At 39.7% G+C, this 22,872-nt stretch overlaps 1 protein-coding gene across 1 annotated transcript in view; it reads left to right on the top strand.

The window, feature by feature from the left end:
* FAT4 (FAT atypical cadherin 4) overlaps window positions 1–22,872 on the top strand; it is a 237,847-nt gene that overhangs the window by 198,109 nt on the left and 16,866 nt on the right. The window contains exons 10-15 of the mRNA XM_054030110.1: window positions 3,277–3,381; window positions 5,775–6,082; window positions 12,651–12,736; window positions 15,121–15,300; window positions 17,440–17,564; window positions 18,549–18,766. Coding sequence (XP_053886085.1) covers window positions 3,277–3,381; window positions 5,775–6,082; window positions 12,651–12,736; window positions 15,121–15,300; window positions 17,440–17,564; window positions 18,549–18,766 — 1,022 coding nt within the window. The remainder of the gene's footprint in view (window positions 1–3,276; window positions 3,382–5,774; window positions 6,083–12,650; window positions 12,737–15,120; window positions 15,301–17,439; window positions 17,565–18,548; window positions 18,767–22,872) is intronic.

Consider the following 22,872-nt stretch of genomic DNA (forward strand, 5'->3'; position numbering starts at 1 on the left):
GGACTCCCTCTTACACATAAGAAGGAAAAAAAAGAAAAAAAAGTAGTCGCCCTTCCCTTCCCCCCCCCGAAAAAGTATGATCAGATACAGGCATTAGACCTGCTTCCAGTATCTTTGGTGAAGTTAAGAGTTTAATATTAACCAAAAAGACTTTTTCCCAACACTTTCTTGGCTGAACACTTCTTTTTCATTTAATTTTATATGTATAACCCCTCACCAAAAGGTACTGAAAACAGGCAGACACATGTTGCAAAATTTCTAGGATGCTAAACAAGTTAGCACAGTACAACCCTGGTTTTCTAAATGGATTTAATGATATCCAAAATACTCAGAAGTGTAGGATCCTGACCAAGGAGAGAGCACTGCATACTGCACATTACCGTCATGGGACATGAGTGACCTTCAGGTAACTAGAGCTTTGGTTTTCTGGAGGTCAAATACCCAAGATTATGCTAATTAAACATTCAATTTGTTGCACCTACAGGAAAATGAGGTTATAAGGAATAGCCAACATGGATTTTTCAAAAACAAAACATGCCAGACCAACCTAATATCCTTTATTGACAGGGTTACTGGCCAAGTGAATAGGAGGGAAGCAGTAGACATGATATATCTTTATTTTAGTAAGGCTTTTGACTCAGTCCCACAGGACATTCTCATAAGCAAACTAGGGAAATATGCTGTAGACCAGTGGTTCTCAAAGACAGTCCGCCGCTTGTTCAGGGAAAGCCCCTGGTGGGCTGGGCCGGTTTGTTTACCTCCCGCGTTCGCAGGTTCAGCCAATCGCAGTTCTCACTAGCCGCGGTTCGCCGCTCCTCGCCAATAGGTGCTGGGGGAAAGGCAGCCAGCACATCCCTCTGCCCACGCCGCTTCCCGCAGCCCTCATTGGCCTGGAGCAGTGAACCACAGCCAGTTGGAGCCGCGATTGGCCAAACCTGTGGACGCGGCAGGTAAACAAACCGGCGCGGCCCACCGGGGGCTTTCACTGAACAAGCGGCGGACCGACTTTGAGAACCACTGCTGTAGATGACATTACTATTCGGTGGCTGCTCAAAAAGTAGTTATCAGTGGTTCACTGTCAGACTGGGAGGATGTATCTGGGTTAGTCCTATTTAATATATTTATTAGTTATCTGGATAACAGAGTGAAGAGTATGCTTATAAAATTTGTGGATGACATCAAGCTGGCAGGGGTTATAAGCACTTTGGAGGACAGGATTAGAATTCAAAACAATCTTTGCAAATTAGAGAATTGGTCTGAAATCAACAGAAAGTTTTATAGATAAAATTCTATAAAGACAAGTGCAAAGTACTTTACTTTGGAAGGAAAAATCATATGCACAGCTACAAAATCGGGAATAACGGGCTAGGAGGTAGTACCGCTGAAATACACACATTAAATATGAGTCAACAATGTGATGCAGTTGCAAAAAAGGCTAATATTCTGGAGTGTATTAACAAGATTTTCATATGTAAGACACAAGAGGCAATTGTCCTACTCTATGTGGCATTGATCACACCCCAGCTGGAGTACTGTGTCCAATTCTGGGTGCCACAATTGAGGAAAGATGTGGATAAATTGGAGAGATTCCAAAGGACAGCAACAAAAGGTTTAGAAAACTTTGACCTATGAGGAAAGGTTAAAAAAATGGGCATGTTTTGTCTTGAGAAAAGAAGACTGAGGGGGGACCTGATAACAGTCTTCAAATATGTTAAGGGCTGTTATAAACAAGATGGTAATCAGTTGGTCCCCATGTCCACTGAAGGTAGGAAAAGAATTAGTGTGTTTAATCTGCAGCAAGGGAGATTTAAGTTAGATATTAGAAAGAACTTTCTAAGGATAGTTAAGTTCTGGAAGAGGTTTCCAAGGGAGGTTGTGGAATTCCCATCACTGAAGGTTTTTAAGGTCAGGTTAAAAAAATACCTGTCAGGAATGATTTAGGTTTACTTGGTCCTTCCTCAGTGCAGGGGGGATGGACTTGATGATTTTTAGAAGTCCCTTCCAGCTCTATATTTCTATTATTCCATGTAATATTCTAGCAATGTTTAATATTTGTGTTGTAGTAAAAGTGAGACAATTATCTGTAGTGTAATAAGTAGTGTTTATAAGCAGAATGCCAGCTGCCTAGCCATTTCCAAGTATTTTGTAGGCAAAATGGTATAGATGAGTTGTAAGGAGAGATTTAAATAAGGTTAATTGGCTTTGCAGATTTGTCAGGGTGTCATGAGAAAAATATAAATGTGATTGTTGGATTTCTGACTAATTGGCAATAAGAGGCAGGTGTCAACATATGTAAACGATATAAGATAATAGGGTGCAGCTAAGCCATGAATGGAATTAAAAATGAAGACAAGTAGTTTGTGCTTGATGCAGTGGAAAAGGAAGAACCAGTGGAGGGATGCAAAGACTGAGGTGATGGGTTGGGAAAATGGGGTTTATTCAGGCACCACTACGGTATCTGAGCACTCCAGAGAAGAGAAATCTAGTTTATTATTTCAATTAGGGACATGGTTATTGTTTACATGTGAGCAGCATTTTAGTTTGGTACTTCTGTATATACTTGTGATAGCTCTTATAATTTCTCTTCTTGCTATTATTCTTTCATTTATGTACAAAGTCTGCAAAAATACTTACTTGTCGTTTAGGCTTGTTGAAATGAGTTATATGGCATCAATTTATTCTCTAGTGAATAATATTTAGCACATGTGACAGTGTCTGTTCAGAAGAGAAATGGCTCTAAAGTAACATGCTTTAGCTCCAGAAGACTGTGGTCCCTCCAATTCAGGAAGGAGCTCATAATTGATGGGAAAATATACAAAAAATAACTTATTATAGCTGCCTGTGTTAAACCTGCTACATTCATACTCATTCAAGTTAGGCTTTCTTTATCCTTGATTCCCATCACCCTGATGAGTTCAGTGCACTTAAAAAAATAGGGATAACAGTACTTCCCAGCTATATATTTGATGCTCTCAGTGCACTTTACAAACATCAATTTATTAAGCCTCACAACATGCTCTGTAAGATAATAACTTGAAACACTAAGGAGTTAAGTAAATTTCCCAACGTCACACAGTAAATCTGTAGCAGAGCCGGGAATAGAATCTCAGTCTCGACTCCAAATCCTGTGACTGATCCATGGGATCTTTCTTCCTTTCTAAGGCACAATTGGAAAATATATTCAGGGTTCATAAGCTTATTGGCCTAATGTAAGACCCGTGTTGAAACTGACATGAAAACTCTAACATGGAAGTTCATTTGGTTACCTGATTGCAGGGAAAACATGTGAATCTGCTGTTAATTACTGTGAATGCAACCCCTGTTTCAATGGAGGATCCTGTCAAAGTGGAGTGGAAGGATATTATTGCCACTGTCCATTTGGTGAGTTGTTGGGTTTTTTTGTTTACATTTCATAGATATACTGATTTCTTCAGGTTCACTTAAATAAAACCTCTATTTATTTTTGTCAATTTCAATTTACCAAAATAAATCACATGCCTATCCCAAATCATTAGGGTCCCATGATATACAGTTAAAATACAGTCCAGTTAAGAGAAAAAAGCATCTATTTAAGAAATCCTTAGTGATTTATAATATCACTTTCTGTTTCTTCTACATGAGAACAAAAGGGAAGGGAGGAGATTTTTCCTGGTGTACACTTAGGGGCAGATTTTTATTGGTCCTCGAGAGTGTGTGTGTGTACACATACACGCATGCAAGATGCCTCCCGCTTTGTATGCCCAGCTCACAATCACAGCTGCCTTCCTACACCCTACCCCCTCTTCATACCAGCCCACAAAGGGCCAGGCTGCTCGGGTTGCAACTAGTCTCTCATCACTTCCTGCACAATCCATCACTGAACTCCTCTGGAGTGTTTGGGTTCCATGCTGCCCCAACTTTTGGATTCCTTAAAGCTACAGTTTTTCCTTATTTTCCTTTGGAGTATTTTACTGGTATTCCAGAAGAGAGAGGCACACATTTCTCAGATGAAAAGCCCAAAAATATTCTGAGTGCTTGGTCACACCACTGAGTTCTGAATAACTATACAGTTCTAGTAGGTGTAAAGATTGCGAATTATATATTGTAAGTTCCACAATCAAGTTCTGTTGATCCACACTCTAATAATTTGCAACGAAGGTATCATATTCTGTTTTCTAGCTATAAAAGGGGAGTTTCTGTTGTATTTCAATGTTCTTACAAAGTAATCACATTTGTATTCAGAACTCCTCAGAAATATGCAGGCAAGGAATCAGTAAACGTAATTAACTCCTCTATTCATGAGCAACATAATCTCAGATATTGAGTATGGCACTTATTTTTATAATGATTAGACCTTGCTAAAAAGCATTAGAAAAGATGTGGAAAGATCAAAACACATTACTGTATCATTCCGCACTAATCCCGGCCCATTCTGTTTATTGTATGCTATTAAAATTTTGCAGTGTTTCTAGACCTAAATTCTAAGAATAAAACCAGGAATTCATACAGTCTTATCAATATATTTTGAAGTTAATTATCACTAATTTCTACCAGGAATTGAGCAGCCAGTAATGATACAAAACATAAAAAGGGTAACTTCAGAGATCTTGGTACAGTCACACAAAGCTTGGGTCTCAACTCAGATCCATTGTGGATTGTCTTTGCTCATGTAGAAAAGAATGATGTTAAATAAAACAAAGTAAACAGAAAAAGAAAAAAGCTGAAAAAATAAACAAATATTTTAAAAGGCAGCCAAAAGAGTAACCCTATCTTAGAAAAATGTTTTTCAGAACTGTTTTGTTGTGCGAACTTTCATCTGTCTTGCACTTGTAATGAGTTGCTTATCCCATATTATATCATTTTTCTCAGAGATTTACTCATTTCTATATTTATAATCAAATTTCATTATAAATGCATCTAATTTTCAGAGATTAAGGAGATAAATAATTACACAGTTCAATGACATTTAGAAAGAAATGTATGGAGTACTCATACATATTCAGATTAAATAAAATACTGAGAAAATGGAAGGCTCAGATGTTTGTAGCCAGATTATAACAAAGAAAAAATATGCACATCCTCCTAGACAAGGCTTAGTATATTTTAAGTTTATTGTAGACTTGAACTGTAAGGACTAATAGATAATGTATAGCCAAATTCAAGAAGGAATGGAACAATCACAATTTAATAAGCTGCATTCCATCGTGGCTTGAATTTCTCTTCACGTTATTTGACACAAGTCCACAAATATTTGTGGGGGAAATTCTTTGGCTCAGCATTGCAGTAACAATAAAATTCATTTCAAAAACTAAATGGAAAAAGAACCAGCACAAATAAATACAAACACAGAGTTGGTGGGAGGGAGAGAGGAGAAGAATGAAGCTGCATCAACTAGTTAGCTATAAATCAATCTCAGGTTATACAAGTGGAATGGGAAACAGAATGGAAAGTGAACATCTATGTTCAGTAAAAATAATCCCCATATCTGGATTAAAATACATTACATCCATTCAAAACCCCTCTAGAAGTTAACAAAAATATGCTTTGTTTTTTATCCAGTTGTCTATAACTTCATTTTTTGTTTTGGAATGTATGTACTTTAACAAATAACGCTTTGGGCAATAACTTTTTTATGTCCAAAATGTATATATTTTTATGTATGGCTTTTTAAGATGCTTTTTAAGAAACTCATGTCATAAACACATCTAAAAGCACTGAACTACCTGCTTTTATGTCCTGGACTTTGATTAAATGGGGTAAAAATAATTTGATAACAGACATTTTTCCTTTTATAGGTGTCTTTGGAAATCATTGTGAATTGAATAGTTATGGATTTGAAGAGTTGTCCTATATGGAGTTTCCCAGTATGGATCCAAACAACAATTATATTTATATAAAGTTTGCAACCATCAAAAGTAATGCCTTAATGCTGTATAACTATGACAACCAGACTGGAGAACGGGGAGAATTCCTGGCTCTGGAAATAACAGAAGAAAGGCTGAGATTCTCCTACAACCTTGGCAGTGGCACGTATAAACTTACCACAACGAAGAAAGTGTCTGATGGCCAGTTTCACACTGTTATTGCCCGGAGGGCTGGAATGGTAAGAAATACTGCACTGAGAATTAAGTAAACGTTCATTCAGTTCCAAGTCATTTTGGCTTCCATGTAAGCACAAATGAACATAAAACCTGGTAAAGTTGTATTCACTAGCTTTACCTCCAGCTTTGGAAAAAACACTGTAATTTGTATCTTGTCCAAAAGGCTTCAAGAATTATAATACTTTGCTCAGAATACAAAAAAAATCTGAATTTGAAAAAATGGGCACAAGAATACTTAATGAGCTAAAGAGCTATCCAGAAGACTAATTAACTACTGCAGACAATGGGGAAGATTATTAGTGAAGACTAATTATCTAGCGATATGGGAAGATTATTAGTGAAGTCTAATTATCTAGTGATACCACAGTGGACCCTAAGAGAGTGAGTGTAGATGCTTCACAATTATATACTGTAGCTACAGTAGAGATGGGCAAATTTCTTGGGATCTTCAGGTTCTGTGAGCTTCTTAAATTTTTAGAGATGTTACAAAACTTGTTCTGCTTCCAGTCTTTTTTTTTCTTCTATAATTTAAACCCATGTATTTTTTCAAAGGTGTTTTTAAAACAAACATTTTTTAGTTGAAAAGAAGCCTACACAATGAATCGGGAAGAGAAGAACTGCCCAAAAATCTAGGCTAGTGAAAATGGTTGTCTTATACATAGTGCTCTGCCCTGTTCCATTTTTCACCCAGTTTTTTTTTTTTTTTGCAGTGATTTTTTTTCTTTGTGCCTTTTCTCTGTGCTCCTTTCTTAAAAGTATCTCCTAAGCAATGTTCCCTCCATGCTTGAAACTAAAGTCAGTCCATGAGGACAATACATGGTTGGAGCTCCAAGTTTTGTTTTGCCTGTCAGGCTAGAAGCAATAGGGGGATAAGGGAATAGCTGTTCTACACAGCTTGGCCCCTTCTGAATCCTACAGCTTTCCTACCATTACATGCTGCAGAAATCAATGCTGCTTGGATACTGCACTATTGTATCGTTAAACTCTGTTCTCATGCTCAGGGAGCCTTACTGAAAAGATATAACATAGACTCTGTGTGTGTCCAATAGAAATTCAACCACTGAGCCAACCATGCTGCTATTTAGGGGTGATGTGCCTCAAGGTTAGAATATAGGGGTGTCTAAGAACACAGGCATCCTAAGAGCAGCTGGGTGCTGTGGATCTGTGATTCTGCACAGCAGAGAGGCTCTGCCATTGGCTACTTGATCCTACAATTGCATTTCTTTTCAACTCAGAGTTGCTGACCCATTTTTTTCACTTTCATGTATCTTTATGCTGAAGGTGGATAGTTTGCCCCTAAATTTGATTTTTTTTTATGAGTGTTTGTAAAGATGTTATTTTCTATGTCTTTCTGAAGGATAATTACACAAGTGGATACTGTTTTGTCTTGTAATAGATTAATTTTAGATATTTAACACATTAGGGTCCCAATTTTCAAATATGAATTCTTAACCGGACAGATAGGTGTTGATTTAGATATCCAAGTATGGATTTTATTAACTAAAAAAACTCAGACCATACATGCTTAAATAAAGATTTATATGCCTAACTATAGGTACACAAGTTAAAAATATGTAACAAACAAGCAAGAAATAACAAACAAACTAATCAGGCTATAGAAGGAGCTATACTATACATGAAAAGTATATTTTTCTAGAAAATTACCTTTGTGTATGCTTAAAATTAAAAGCAAGCCTCAAGAAAGGCTTGATTCTGATACATAGTTTCTGTATTTAAATCTTTCTTAACTACGTCAGCTGTTTACAAACACAAGATGTAAAAAGAATCACTTTTGTGTTAAGTATTTCTACTGTAGGAAAAAATATCTCCCACATGTCAAAAAATGTATAAAATAACCTCCCTACAGGATTTCAAATCTGTCATTTCCTACAGTGCAGTGGGATTTTATCGGAAACTGGTAAAATCATTAAGTTGTCAGTTTTGAGATATTACAGAGTGACAGGATAGAAACCCTCATAACTTGAAGAGGTAACTGTAGAGTAATGCTAAAGTAACAAGCAGGAGCATTTGACTAATGTTAGAAAATAAATCGTATGAACTCAGGTCCAAGCAAAATATGGTCTCAAATATCCAGTCCTTCCGATGGACTTGTAGCTCATCCTTCTTTTCAGAGTGTGTACCTCTGTAAATTAGTGGAAATGACATTTATTGAGCTTAGTAAAAACAAAATCTGATCTTTCATTTTTGTTGTTAATGTCCTCTTAAAATATGTATATATGTGATACCATATACACTAGCCAACTAATTTTATGTGCTCTATGAACTGTTTCATTTATACTCAGCATATAATGTACTTAGGCGCTGCTGGCTCATGTTTCTCAAGAGGAATAGGTTATTCATTATGTATGGAAAGAAATGCAAGATAAGCTTTCATTTTAAAAATAAAATAGAGGAAAGAAATACATAATTTGGATACTATAGTAAGTGATTTAAATTTGAGAACCATTAATTCAGTATGATGTTTCAGTTTGTGGTGTGTATTTAGAAATGAAGTGTGGAGATTTTGTAAGAATTTCAACCAGACATTAATGTTAGTAGTAAGCGAACTTAATTGTAAGCCAAAAAAGTCAGTATATTACACAAGAACGACACATTAATAGCATTTAGTGTTTGTACAGCTCCTGTAGAGTTACCTAATCATAAACATAGACCAAACTGTTGTCAAGTAGTAATATCTGATTTAAATTTGCCATAAACTGCTTCTATGCATTTTGCTGTAATATGAAAGCTGATTATACATCTAGAGCTGGGGTCGGCAACCTCTGGCACGCGGCTCGCCAGGGTAAGGACACTGGCGGGCCGGGCCAGTTTCTTTACCTCCCGCGTCAGCAGGTTCGGTCGATCGCGGCTCCCACTGATTTTAATGGGAATTGGATTGGGTCTTCAGAAATTTTTATTTTATTCCCAGTTTAGCAAAAGCAATACAAAAATGTGCCACTAGATGAACAGAGATAGTGGAGTGATGTGCTGGAGGAAAGAGGGTACAAGAGACATAACAGGCAGGCAGGAGAAAAGGTGAAAGGGAATAACAGAAAGCAGCAGGAGCTGCAGGGAGAGAGAGGAGGATGAGCCTCTTATGTACCTCTCTAGCACCCCCAGGAGCCTGGACTGATAACATCAGCTTCTCAGGGAGCTTCCTGTTTCCTGCTGCTTCCGTGAACCCACTTGAGGAGAATAGGCAGTCAACTGAAGTTGTAGGAGCCAGTTAGGCCCTTAAGACGCTGATATCTTCCCGCACTCAGGTTCTTCTACCAGCCTGCTTATTTGTCCCCTTCAATTGAGTGTTGAGAGCCACTATAGCTGGCACAGAACAGCAGTTATGAGTGAAAGAAGAAAACACCCCTCCGGGGCAGCATTCAGAAAAAGAAAGAAAGCAAAGGAAGCTTTTCTATCTAAGCAGGAAGGAGCTCTCCTGAGATACGTAGACACAAATGTTCACTGTGAGCCTTCTGGCCCCAGTGAGGATGTGAGTGGTGAGGAGATGCCCAATCTTCTAGTTAGTTAGAGTGCAGGTGACCTGGCAGCTACTGCAGCATCCATATCTCCATCTCAAATGGATGTAACCATGCACATTCCTGAAGAAAAGTGTAGATCAGAGAAGAGTGTGGTGGAGACGCAAGAAACAGCTGCTGCTGAGTTTAGTTCCTTAAGTCTAGATGATCCAGGACTGTGGATCCTCTTGAGCAGTAGCCCGAGGGACTTGTACTGCATGGGCCACAGCAAGTGAAAAACTTCATGTTCCCTAAAGACAATGAAAATGGAAGTTTCCATCCAACACATTACTGGTGACAAAGTGGAGAGGTCATGGCTTATGTACTCAAAAGCCTAGAATGCTGCATACTGTTTTTGTTGCAAACTCTTCCAGTCTAATGTTCCAGCCACTTTGGGTTGTACAGGAACAAAGGACTGGAAAAATCTGGCTAGAAGTCTGGCATGCCATGAGCAAATCACCAGAGAGCATTCCATAGGTGGAAAGAGCTTGAGATGAGACTAAGGTTAAAGGCCACCATAGATGATCAGCATCAAGAGAAGATTGCATCAGAGTCTCTTTACAGGCAAAATGTTCTGAAAAGGCTCATTGCCATTGCAAGAATGCTTGCTACCCAAAACCTAGCACTGCATGGCAATTCAGATTAGCTGTATGTACCAAACAATGGAAACTTCCTTAAAATTGTGGAGCTGATGGCTGGGTTTGATGCTGTACTCCAGCAGCATCTAAGAAGAGTCACCACCCAAGAAATGTACACACACCACTACTTTGGAAAAACAATTCAAAATGAGATCATACAGTTACTGGCAACAAAAGTCAAACAGAAGATTGTGGCAGATCTGAAGTCAGCAAGATATTACTCTGTTATTCTGGACTGCACACCTGACATCAGCCATAAGGAACAAATGACTTTAATGGGCGTTTTGTAACAACAGAACCTAGTGAAAATGTCCCAGCAATGATGACTGCCAGAGAGCATTTTCTAGAATTTATTAAAATTGATGATACTAGAGAAGCTGGTATGACAAATGTGCTTCTTAAAAAGCTGGAAGATATGGGAATTGCAATAGCTAACATGAGAGGTCAGGGCTATGATAATGGTGCCAACATGAGAGGAAAGAACAGAGGAGTGCAGACACAGATCCGAGAGTTAAACCCTCAAGCATTTTTTTGTCCCATGCAGTTCTCATTCATTGAACTTGGTGGTGCATTCAGTTTCTAGTGTGGTTGCTGAATTTTTTAATGTAATTCAAAGCATCTATGTATTTTATTCTGTATCAACTCATCAATGGCAAATTTGACGCAAGATCTGGGAACATCCTCTCTGGTACTGAAACCACTGAGTGCTAAATGATGGGAAAGTCGAGTAGAGGCGATAAAGCCTATCAAACACCAAATTGGGAAGATATATGATGCCATAGTTGCCATTATGGAGGATAATGCTATGACAGGAACTGTTCGTAGGAAAACAGTGGCAGAGGGAAATGGAATCACCAGAAACATACATAACTTCAAACTTCTGTGTGGCTTGGTGTTGTGGCAAGACATACTGTTTGAAATAAATGTTGTAAGCAAGCGACTCCAAGGTATTCACTTGATATATCTGGAGCAATGGAACAACTGGACAAAGCAACATCATACTTACAGCCTTACCGGTCAGAGGAGGGATTTCAAAATGTTCTGAAGAGTGCACAGAAGATGGCAGAGGAACTTCACACTGAAGCTATTTTCCCATCCGTTCAAGAATACAAGAGTCACCGAAGAAGACGACATTTTGATTACGTACGAGGCACGGGATAATCCCATAAGAGACCCCAAAAAACAATTCAAAGTTGAATTCTTTAACCAGGTGCTAGATTGTGCAATACAGTCAGTCAAAGAACGTTTCATGCAGCAGTATATTTGGGATGTTGTATGATATTCCAAAGCTCCTCACTATACCTGAAAAAGACCTACACCAGCAATGCAGGGCACTAGAGACAGTGTTGACATGTGATGACATGTGTTATATTGATGCAAGTGATTTAGGTGATGAACTGAAAGCGCTTTCAAGATACATTTCAGCAGGATCAGCTCCAAAGGCTGTTCTGGAATATATGTGCACAAATAAGATGACCACCCTTGTTCCAAATGCTTTTGTTGCTCTGCGCATACTTCTAACACTTCCTGTAACAGTTGCCAGTGGAGAATGCAGCTTCTCCAAGCTGAAGTTAATAAAAACACATCTACGCTCCACAATGACACAGGAGAAGCTGGTCGGTCTTGCAACCATCTCAATAGAGCATGAGCTGGCCCAGACTGTGGACTTTCAGCAGGAAGCAGTTCAAATCTTCGCAACCAAGAAGGCACGGAAAGCACCGCTTTGATTATTCAAACAGATACAAGTACCAGTGTTTACTATGCAGACGAGAAAAGTTACATTTGCTGTTCGGGCATTCGCAAGTTAAGTGTTACTTAAAATTTTTGAACAAGGCATTTTAAGTTATTAGCTCTCCTTTATTGGGGTAGATAGCAGAGCAGTACCATGAGAGGAGTAGAACAGGAAGAAGGCAGAATTGAAACCTTTCAAAGTTTTGTCTCAAGCGAGAGGTGATGGGGGCGTCATTTGAGCTCCCCTCCTCAGGTGCCAAAATGTTGTGAGCCGGCCCCGAAAAGGGTTAATATTGAGGCAGGCCTCTTTTCCACACATGCATGCAAAACATGTGGGCCTGCAAATCCTGTGTCTGCTTTCATACTTGTGCATACCCTTTCAATAGTTTAAATCCGGTGCAGATACAAGTGTTACCTAGGTTTTCAAGGTGAAGAGGCAAGGGCTGTAGCCATATGAGTATTGGAATACTTGAAGGGCAATTGTAAGCCATCGGACCTGCGAAGTGTATGCATAGGTTTATGTATGTACAATTTTGTGAATGCACAAGGGAAGAAAATCTGGTATAATGTGACCAACTAAGCCCTTGGATATTTTTGTATTTAATAATCAAACAAATGTTAAAGTGGTGAGAATGAGATTGGACAGTCAGTCCTTCTAATATTAAACACATTTTTGTGTTTCTTTGCAGGCAGCATCCTTGACGGTAGACTCCTGTTCTGAGGATCAGGAGCCAGGCTATTGTACTGTTAGTAATATGGCTGTTTCCACTGACTGGTAAATAATATTTCATTTTGCTCTTTGTGAAAAAAAGAAGAGGTAAAACTTAAAAATCATTATAAATAGGAGAAATTTAGAATAACTGCTATGTCAGACCAGCTAATAGAAGGGGGGCTTGTGCCTTTAGGCATAGCCCAGTACAAGGAATGTTGGCATAAGCTGTACTACAGCAGGACTGGCCTGAGAAGGCATTCTTTGCTGAGGCAGAATTCCCTCCCTGCTTCTTTCTTGTTCCAGGGTGTAATAATTTTAAACTGCCTATAGCAGCAGCAAATTAAAACACTGCATCCCCTGCTCTTACTGTGATCCAGCTCAGTTGTACAGGCTGATGCCCTGTCAGAGGGGGAGGGGTAGAGCCAAGACTCGGGAAAAGTAGCAGACATACAGCTTTGGGCAGCCTGAAAAGTGGGGTACTGGGGGTCCTTATTTCCCTTCATTCGCCATAGTGAAAATTCACAATCTAGCCCAAATTAATTATCAAACCAGAATATCAGACAGTCAGAATCACTGATGCTTTAAAAGGTAAAAGAAAACTTTAGCCAGTCATAATCTGCTTACTGATAAAGGCATTAAAGACTTAAAAAAACTGTACTCATGAATCAGATATTTTCTGACTGGTTGATGAACAGAATCTGGTCATAATCTAAGCAAAGTAAAATGTACCTTTTAGGAACAGTGAAGTCAGCAATTCTGATTTTGCACCAATATCCATCAGGTTTTTATGTTTTTAGCCTGTGGGGTGATTAGAATAGAGTTTTGTCTCAGGATAAATATCTCTCATTATAGAATTAAAATGGTCTTGCTTTAAAATTTAGGCTCCCAGTTAGCAATCACTCTATGTGTGGAACTTCCATTGCAGTCAGGCCAAAATGTGCATATGGAGCAGTCACAGAATCAGGCTTATAGGATGAAATCCTGGCACCACTGAAGTCAGAGGCAAAACTCCCATTGACTTCAATGGTGTAAGGAGCTCACCCCACAATTTTTTTAAAATGTTTTACGTTTATCTCAGCAACCTCTCATTCCACCTGTTTCTAGCCCAATTATCCTTAGAATATTTGAAATTCTACAGTGGCTAGTGCTAGAAATTTTCCTTAGCAAAGCCTCCTAATGCCCTTGTTTTTACAAAAAAAAATCATATTTACCTAAATAAATATAGGAATACAGACCCAAATTCATGATCCAGCAGTTACGTTAGCTCCTAATTTTCACTCTGTTTCTGTTTAACTTAACTTTTCACTTCTTATGAACACATGAGAAATAGCACCAATCTCAGACATACTCTTATCTTCCAGCTGATTGCTACGTGCTCAGGCTAAGTAACTATTCTCAATTTTTTCCCGTATATTTGGAATAATTTCCAAATATCTGTACTGTTTTTATTTGCTGTTTTCACTAAAAGTGTGGGGGAATGGAAGAAGTGGGTTGTACATACCTCACCTTATAGGAGTGTTGTGAGTACTAATTAGTTAATATTTCAATACATTTTGAAGATGAAAAGTGCTGTATTAATTCTATGTATTGTTAATATTGTTGATATTTTCTCACCATTATCTGGCTTGCTTTTCATTTAGCCCTATGGCTTCCCCACTAACAAAACCATTTATTGCCTTGCAATATGGTGCTCCAACTGGTAATCAGGGCCGGCTCTGGCTTTTTGGCCGCCCCAAGCAAAAAAAACCAAACCTGCAGCGCGGCCGGATCGCGGGTGCAGGGGGACCAGCTGGCGGGGAGGAAGGGGGAGGGAGCGGGCGGGAAAGAGAGAGAGAAGGGGGCGGCCAGGGCTACAGCAGGGGTGCTGCCATGCGGACCCTCCCGCTGCGCCGCCTCCTGCCGCGAGGGCTCCGCTCTGGTCGGCGGGAAGGGAAAGAAGAGGACTGCCCTGCAGGGAGCTCTGGTTCTCCGCGCCGCCGCCCCCTACAGGGCGGCCGGAGCGGAACAACAACAACAACAAAAAGCGGCCGTGCCGCCCTAGGATTGGGCGGAACGCCGCCTCGACCAATCTGCCTTGCTCAGCTGGTGCCTGAAGCCGGCCCTGCTTGCAATTAAATATCACCTCCAATTATAAATATCATTGGGTCAAATCTTTATTCAATACTGACTCAAGCAAAACTCTCCATCAAGTTAAAGAAGAGTTGCTTGAGTAAAAACGGAGTCAGAACTTCAGGTTTAGGCCCGTTGTAATTATTGTTTCAGAGGTGGTTTTAACTAGAGCAGATTGGTCACTGTATGCAATAATTCTGTGATTGTAAAAAATTAACTATAGAAATTGTAGAAATTGAACTGTAGAAATGAAAGATCTTAGAAGATATGAGAGTTATTCTATTATCACCAATTTATGTGCTGATATTAATGCACCAATTCTTCCTCTTCTCTTCCAGGACTCTCGATGTACAACCAAATCGAGTAACTGTTGGTGGCATTAGATCTCTAGAGCCAATACTTCAAAGGAGAGGACAGGTGGAAAGTCATGATTTTGTGGGTTGTATAATGGAGTTTGCAGTCAATGGACGTCCTCTGGAACCCAGCCAGGCTTTGGCAGCTCAAGGAATCTTAGATCGGTATGTCAGCTATACGTAGTATCTGATTATATATACACCTCTATCCCAATATAACGCTGTCCTCGGGAGCCAAAAAATCTTACCGCATTATAGGTGAAACCACGTTATATTGAACTTGCTTTGATCCACCGGAGTGCGCAACCTCACCCCCCCGGAGTGCTGCTTTACTGGGTTATATCCGAATTCGTGTTATATCGGGTCGCGTTATATCGGGGTAGAGGTGTATAATAAAGAAAAGTGGCATGAGAGTTAAATGTTAATTAATTCAAATGCCTGTGAATATGAATATACAATATGCTCTCAAATGTAAAGGACCAAGGAAGAATCTAACTTTAGAAATAAGATTATGTAGAAATCAGAGTTTGCAGAAACCCAATTCCAATTTTCCACAAAGCAGCAACAGTACATTTCTACTACTATTTATTATTTTTGTTGTCCAGCAGTCTGAAATAAAGTAGCTCTTTTAAAAAAAATCCATGTAAATTCCACCTGGATTTGACTATACTGGTATGGTTCACTAACCTTCCTCTTTTGTTTTTATCCCAAATGTCTGTTCTCTCACTTTCCCAGTCAAATATCACTGAATTTCCCCATACAATCTCCTTTTGTGAGGGCTGTATTAGAAATGATTGATTAGCTGAATCAGTTGGGTTTTTTTTCCATCTCACTGTTTGAAATTATAGTTATAGCAACAGTATGGCTTGCAAGCCCACAGTTGCTAGTTCATCTTTCCCCTTTTCACCTCCCAAGCTTGTGTTATTTCTTATGGCACGAGACTTCCTGAGCTTCTGTAACTGAAGATGTCAACTTCAATAACATTCTCCTAGAAAACAGCATCTTGGGATATGCCAGCGAAGTAAAAAAAGTGTCTTTGAATTTTGTATCTTTCACCATCCAAGACTTCTGCCTGCCAGTCAGGACTTTTCCTTTAGTACCTCGGGCAGTTTAACAATGAAAGATGGCTCCAAGTTTTCTTCAAGATTTGCTTGGCCGATTCAAAGTTAAAACCACCCTACCCGCCTCCTTAAAAAGGTTATTATCTAAGAAAATATTGATGGATCTTCAATCTCTTTAAATGATGACAAACCTCTACAACAGGGATCGGCAACCTTTGGCACGGGGTCCATCAGGGAAATCCACTGGCGAGCCGGTATGGTTTGTTTACCTGCAGTGTCCGCTGGTTCGGCCAATCGCAGCTCCCACTGTCTGCGGTTCGCCGTTCCAGGCTAATGGGGGCTGCAGGAAGCGTCGGCCAGCATATCCCGGAGCCCCCATTGGCCTGGAACATCAAACTGCGGCCAGTGGGAGCTCTACAATGTATGCATCTGCTTAAAATTTTAGCCATGTAACCTTCTTCACAGACCATAAACTTCAACTGTAATCTTGTACCAGTTCTGAAAACCTCTCAACTAATTTTAACAGTCTCTGTCTTAGGCAAAGATTCAGACTACATTACTCATTTATATCTAAAAATACTACTCTCAATTCAAGTTTATTACATGGTAGTTCCCTTCCCCATTCCTGTTTCAGATTATATGTACAGTAGGAATATTACAGATCTTTTTTGTATTACATTGTTAGACTAAGAATATGTGTAGACAAAGAATGTGACTGAAAGGAGGTTGAGTGAAAGACCAGAGTACAACTTGAAGTCATGGAATGAAAAATGATAATTTTCATTATTTTTATTGTGTAACCCAAATGTAAGACTGCCATAAAGATATTGTACATGTTTGAGCACAGTAGTCTTTGAGAAGACTGTTGTTTTTTAAGACATACACGAACACTAATATGTATGCATATGAATACTATCTGCAAATTATATAAGTTAATATCAAATGTGTAGCATATAAGACAGAATTTTTGTTTTTCTTCCTAGTTCCCTCTGAAGTCCTCTCTCTTTTTCTAATACAACTTGGCACTGAAAACTGGGAACTGTTTCGATATATCAGATTTCTTCAGTGCAGAGAACTTGACACTATTACTTTTTACTACTTCACAAGAGACTTTAAACAATTCATCCGTGTGGGTTGGGGAGGAAGGGGTGGTATCACTTAAACACATGTGACTCCATCCAAAAGGCTTATTTTGTTTGTTTAAAGTACATACTCCAGTGACTACTCTTTTGATTTGTTTTAGATGCCCTAGATTAGAAGGAGCTTGTGCAATTAGCCCTTGCCAACACGGTGGCACCTGTATTGATTACTGGTCATGGCAGCAATGTCATTGCAAAGATGGATTGACTGGGAAACACTGTGAAAAATGTATGTAGAAGGCTTAATTATCCTTCTGTTTAATCTACAGTTAATCACACAGTTTAATCAAGTGCAATTGGGTTTTATGTTTAGATGCAATTAACTGTTGTTAAATGATGAAAATGTGTCATACTTGCATTCACTGTTACAATAATTATGAACAAAAGTGACACATTAACTTTTTGCCCTATCATCACTTTGAATATGGTAGAAAAAAAAAGTTCAAATAAGAAAACACATATATAAATGTAAATACAACCAAGAGGAGCTCATTTATTTTTCAAAAAGACCATAATTATGTCTACAATTATTAATTTGCAAACAAATAGCTCTACATAATATAGCTAGGATTGCATAATATAGCAAGCTAAATTCTAATTAATTTGTATTCAGATTTTATATATTTTTGTGATTGCTCTGTGAAAGCCATTTAATTTTGTTCATGTCAACCTGCTCTGTTTTCTTACATATTCCATTATTGTATTGATTATTTAGATGCTGTTGTGCTAGCTTACAAAAGAGTTTTGCTGCATTTCTGGTAGGATTTTGAGGATTCTGCGGTGTAATTAATATTATATATTATTTTATACCAACCTAAAGTATGCTAGGTATTTTACAAAACGAATAGAGCATTGTTCCTGCCTTAAAGAGCATACAGTTTAGTTTTATCCCAAGGACATTGTCCAGAGTAAAGGGAAACAGGGACATACCAAGAAAAGAATTGTAGCTCACAGAGCCAAAATTCCTTCCTTTTTTCCCCCTTGCTCCCAGGGTGTTTAAATTTACTCCTGCTCTATACTAGCAGTAAGATAACTCACTCACTCTCTCTCTGTCTCACTCACACTCACACAGCACTGCTGGCTCAGCTGCAGTGGCCAAAGAGTATACGGTTGAAGCCAAGGCTTCACACACTCCTATTTCTTCCCACCTAGTTTACCCCCACAAAATAATTAGATAAAGCATACTCAACACTTCCTCCTATATTTGTCCTAGATATTACTGCCGATACTGCCTTATCATTAGAAGGCAAAGGACGCCTTGACTACCACATGAGCCGGAATAAGAAACGAGAGTACATGATGAAATATGGCGCTACGGGTGCCATTTCGGAGACCCTGAGTGTGAACCATTTGGAAGTGAAATTCAGGACAAGGAGCGAGAATGGAATTTTAATTCACATCCAGGAAAGCAGCAATTACACTACTGTGAAGGTAGGATTAAAGCTAATGCTGACTTGATTTGATTGGACTGCCTGCTGTGTAGTGATCTAAATCACCTCTTCTGTTGCCCTTGTCTTTTTCTTTATAAAATATTACAGCTTTGACTAATGCTGGGCGCTATTCCAGTATCTTTCATCTTCTCAACGATTCTTTCATTATTTTCCAAGATATCAGAAGGTCTTAGTGGTTTTGTTTCTAATCAGTTCTGTCTAGACTCCAAGTAATGTCTATTTTAAGGCCAGCAGGAACATATTTGTTGCCATATTTGTTAACACTACTAAGTTGCATTCTAGAGTGCAAACATTTTTCCTATTGGCATTTTATGTTCTGTTTCTTCAGACACTCCCCCACCACACTGTCAGACTACCAAACACAAGCCAACAAGTTTTCATGAATTCATACTAACACAGTACACGCCAGACAATCTTATTTCATATCCATAAAGTCACCCTTCCTGGAGTTTATCTTCTTCACCAGAATGGAGATGTTAAAAAGGCAAACATTACATGATTCTGAGATGTTCCGCTAAATCAGTGCTTTAAGCTCCATGCAGTTTTTTCCAACTGTTTAGCCCTAAATAAGTTACCTTTCTCAAGAGAAACTGATGGGTTTAGTCCCTGGCTATGACTCAATCCACTTAGTCATAATTCTAAATGAGTACAGCAGTGATGCTGGCAAATCTCTTTATGGGATAGATGCAAGCTCCAAGTTTCCTTGACTACTAGAATTCTTTCCAATTTTTTCCCAACATTTAGAGAAACTCCTACATAAGACCACACTTTCTGTGCCTCAGCCAGCATGGATATTGTCTGCTTGCCTGGTTTCCATTCCTACCAGGAGTGCACAACTTTTCTGACAAAAAGGACTGCATTATCAACTTCCAAGAAACCCATAATCAGTACTTCATTTGCATATAGTTTTACAGCATTATTGTATAAAAAACAAATGCATTAAAACATATTTATTTTTATTTGCATTTTCCTTGTTAGAGGAATAAAAATTGATAGCTCTTTGTTGCCTAACAATGAAAAACTGCAGGTATCTACTTTGCTCTCACCGTATATGTACAGAAAGAGAGCAGTAGTCAGGAGCCATATTTTATGCATCCCTAGCTGCAAGTTGTGCCCCTTGATTCATAACATCTGAGGAGATCTTCTTGTTTTCAATTCTGCAAATTTGGCCTAGTGAAGACTAACTTGGTGGGAATAAATAAAATGCTCAAATTTTGCCTACAGTGGAAATTTGGCAGGCAATAAGCATGATAAAAAAAGACAAAGTAAGCTTTGGTGGTTAAAGTGCTAGCAGCTTGTTTACACTAGAATTCCCATAATTTTTAGCAATGGTGAAGCTTCAGCAGGGGTGCAGCAAAAATGCACCCCAGCAGCTTCAAAGATGGGGGGTCATCATCTGAAGCTGTAGGCGGAAAGAAGCTATTTCCCCTTCAAAGGGGATTTCCCCCTCACCAGCCCTTCTCCCTGTTGCGAGAGCTAGAGGGGAGAAGGAGGATGTAGCTAAGAATGGGTAAGGCAGGAGCTATGTGGAAGTCCATAGTCTCCTTTGCAACAGAGGGGAGGACTTATAAGCCTACGCAGCACTACTGACCAGCAGATCTACCCTCCCATCCCTGGGATTAGTGTAGGGATGTTTTTTGTTTATTTGTTTGGGATAGGGGGTTAACTGAGGTTTTTTTGTTTGGTTGTTTTTTTGGGCGGGGTGGGGGGTCAGCTGTATACATGGTGATAGTTGCCTTTTGGAGACTGGGAAGAAATTTTTCCCTCATTGGCAGATTGATCAGGGTGGGGTAGAGGCTTTTTTTTTTTTTTTTTTTTTTTTTGCCTTCCCACAGCAGCCCAAGGACCTGATGGATAGGGCCATAGGTATGATTCAAGTTGTCACAACTTGGCAGGTGCCCAGTGTAGGCACCATCTGATGGTTTATCAGTTCCCTGATAAACTGGAATTGGAAGTGGATTTAGGGGAAGGCATCGCCTAAAGAAGCTGAGGAATAGGGTTGGGGCTCCCAATCTCTCGTATAGTGGGGAGAAAACCCCCTTTCCCAGCCCTTTAATTCTCATGAAGGGAGGGTGGTGGGTTCCCAGCCAGAGGCTGGGGACCAGCTGTGGCAGGGTGGGGGGGCCCTCTAACAAGTGGAACAGATTAGGGAAGGGATGATGACCTGCCTTATTTGATTTATTGCTGGATAGTTCCCAGATGAGTTAATAAAGTTGCATTCTCATTAAACCACATTCCTTGTGTCTTGTCTGTCTTCCTGCACGTCCGGGGCAATGAGAGATTTTCAGAACCAATTCATGAAAATGCAGCCTGAGGATCATCTCTGCAGTATTATCAGGCCTTGCTTTTCTCAGTGTGAAAAAGTCAAAGCTTGAGATCAAACCATAAATCCAGCTCTTCCTTCTGGTAGTACAGGGGTCGGCAACGTTCGGCACGCGGCTTGCCAGGGTAAGCACCCTAGCGGGCCGGGCCAGTTTATTTACCTGCTGACGTGGCAGGTTCGGCCGATCGCAGCCCCCACTTGCCGCTGTTCGCCGTCCCGGGCCAATGGGGGCGGCAGGAAGCGGCGCAGGCCGAGGGATGTGCTGGCCGCAGCTTCCCGCTGCCCCCATTCACCCGGGACAGTGAACTGCGGCAAGTGGGGGCTGCGATCGGCCAAACCTGCCACGTCAGCAGGTAAATAAACTGGCCCAGCCCGCTAGGATGCTTACCCTGGCGAGCCGCGTGCCGAACGTTGCTGACCCCTGTGGTAGTATGATGCCCTATGTACTGTGGCCAAAATTATCAATCTTGTTGGCCTGAGTTTAGAAGCCCACTGACTTCACTGAGAGTTGTGAATTCTCAGCACTTCTGAAAGTTCCGCTACTTATTTAAATGCTTGATTTTTGTAATTTGAATCTAAATATTTTGACCCACCTTCAAAATTATTTGGTTACTTGATTTGCGTGGCTTGTTAACATATTTGAGCAGCAAAATATTAAGCATATGGAAAAGTGGTAAAAATCTGAATATGTTTCAATACTAGAACATGTTATAAATAAGCTACAGTACCTAAATCACACCTGCTTTACTCCATTTTACCCATTATTACTCACTGATTTAAATGGAACTACAATGGTATAAAACTGGAGTAACACAGTGAATCAGGACCATCAAGATTGCAAGTATTTTCATTTACAAAAAAGTTGGAGAATTCGGTGAACTTTCATAATTAGGTTTCTCTTTATGACTCAGAAGGCTCTTTAATGTAGGAGATAAAGACATAATAAGATCCAGTGGCTCAGAGCTGAAGCTAGACAAATTCATACTGGAAATAAGTAAAAAGGGGACGGGGACCAGTTTGGGTAATTAATCTTTGAAGCAATTTACAAAGGGGTATGATGGATTCTCCATCACTTGAAGTCTATAAATTAAGATTTGTTGTCTTTCTACAAGATCTGTTCTAGCTCAGTCAGAAATGATGGGATAAATGCAACAGTTACTAGGTGAAATTGTATGGCCTGTATTATACAGGAGATCAAATGATCATTATGGTCCTTTATCCCAGATGTGCAGGAAGAAAGACAAGATGCGAGTGATGTGGTTTAATTGACTTTGTTAACTCATCTGGGAAGTATCCAGCAATGAATCATACAGTGCAGGTCATTTGAAGTTGCCATCAGCCCTACAAATCTGGTCTCATCCCATTTCTGGGACTCAGCCTTGCTCCTCTGTATGAGGGTAATGAGGTGGGGAGAGTGGGTTGTGTCCTCGTTGTACCAGACATTAGGATCCGCAACCCTTTTCTGAAGCTTCTTTAGGGCATTCCTCCCTCTAGTTCCACTTCCAATTCTGGTTCATCTGAGAACTAGACCTATGGAATGAGTCCTTGCATCAGACACCTGCCAAAATGAGGATCCAGCAATTCATTTGGCTGCCTCCACTCCACCACTCAACCAGGTTCCCAGGTATTTAACAATTCCTTCCCTAACAGTGGTTAAAAATATGTCTGCTCCCTGACTTCCCACTTTACACACCTTCAATCCCTGTCAACCTGTGGTGCCCCTCCCAAATCCTCTGCTCTAGTATTTCAGACCAGTTTATAAT

The sequence above is a fragment of the Malaclemys terrapin genome, chromosome 5 (assembly GCF_027887155.1).
Source record: "Malaclemys terrapin pileata isolate rMalTer1 chromosome 5, rMalTer1.hap1, whole genome shotgun sequence".
Lineage (NCBI taxonomy): Eukaryota > Metazoa > Chordata > Testudines > Emydidae > Malaclemys > Malaclemys terrapin.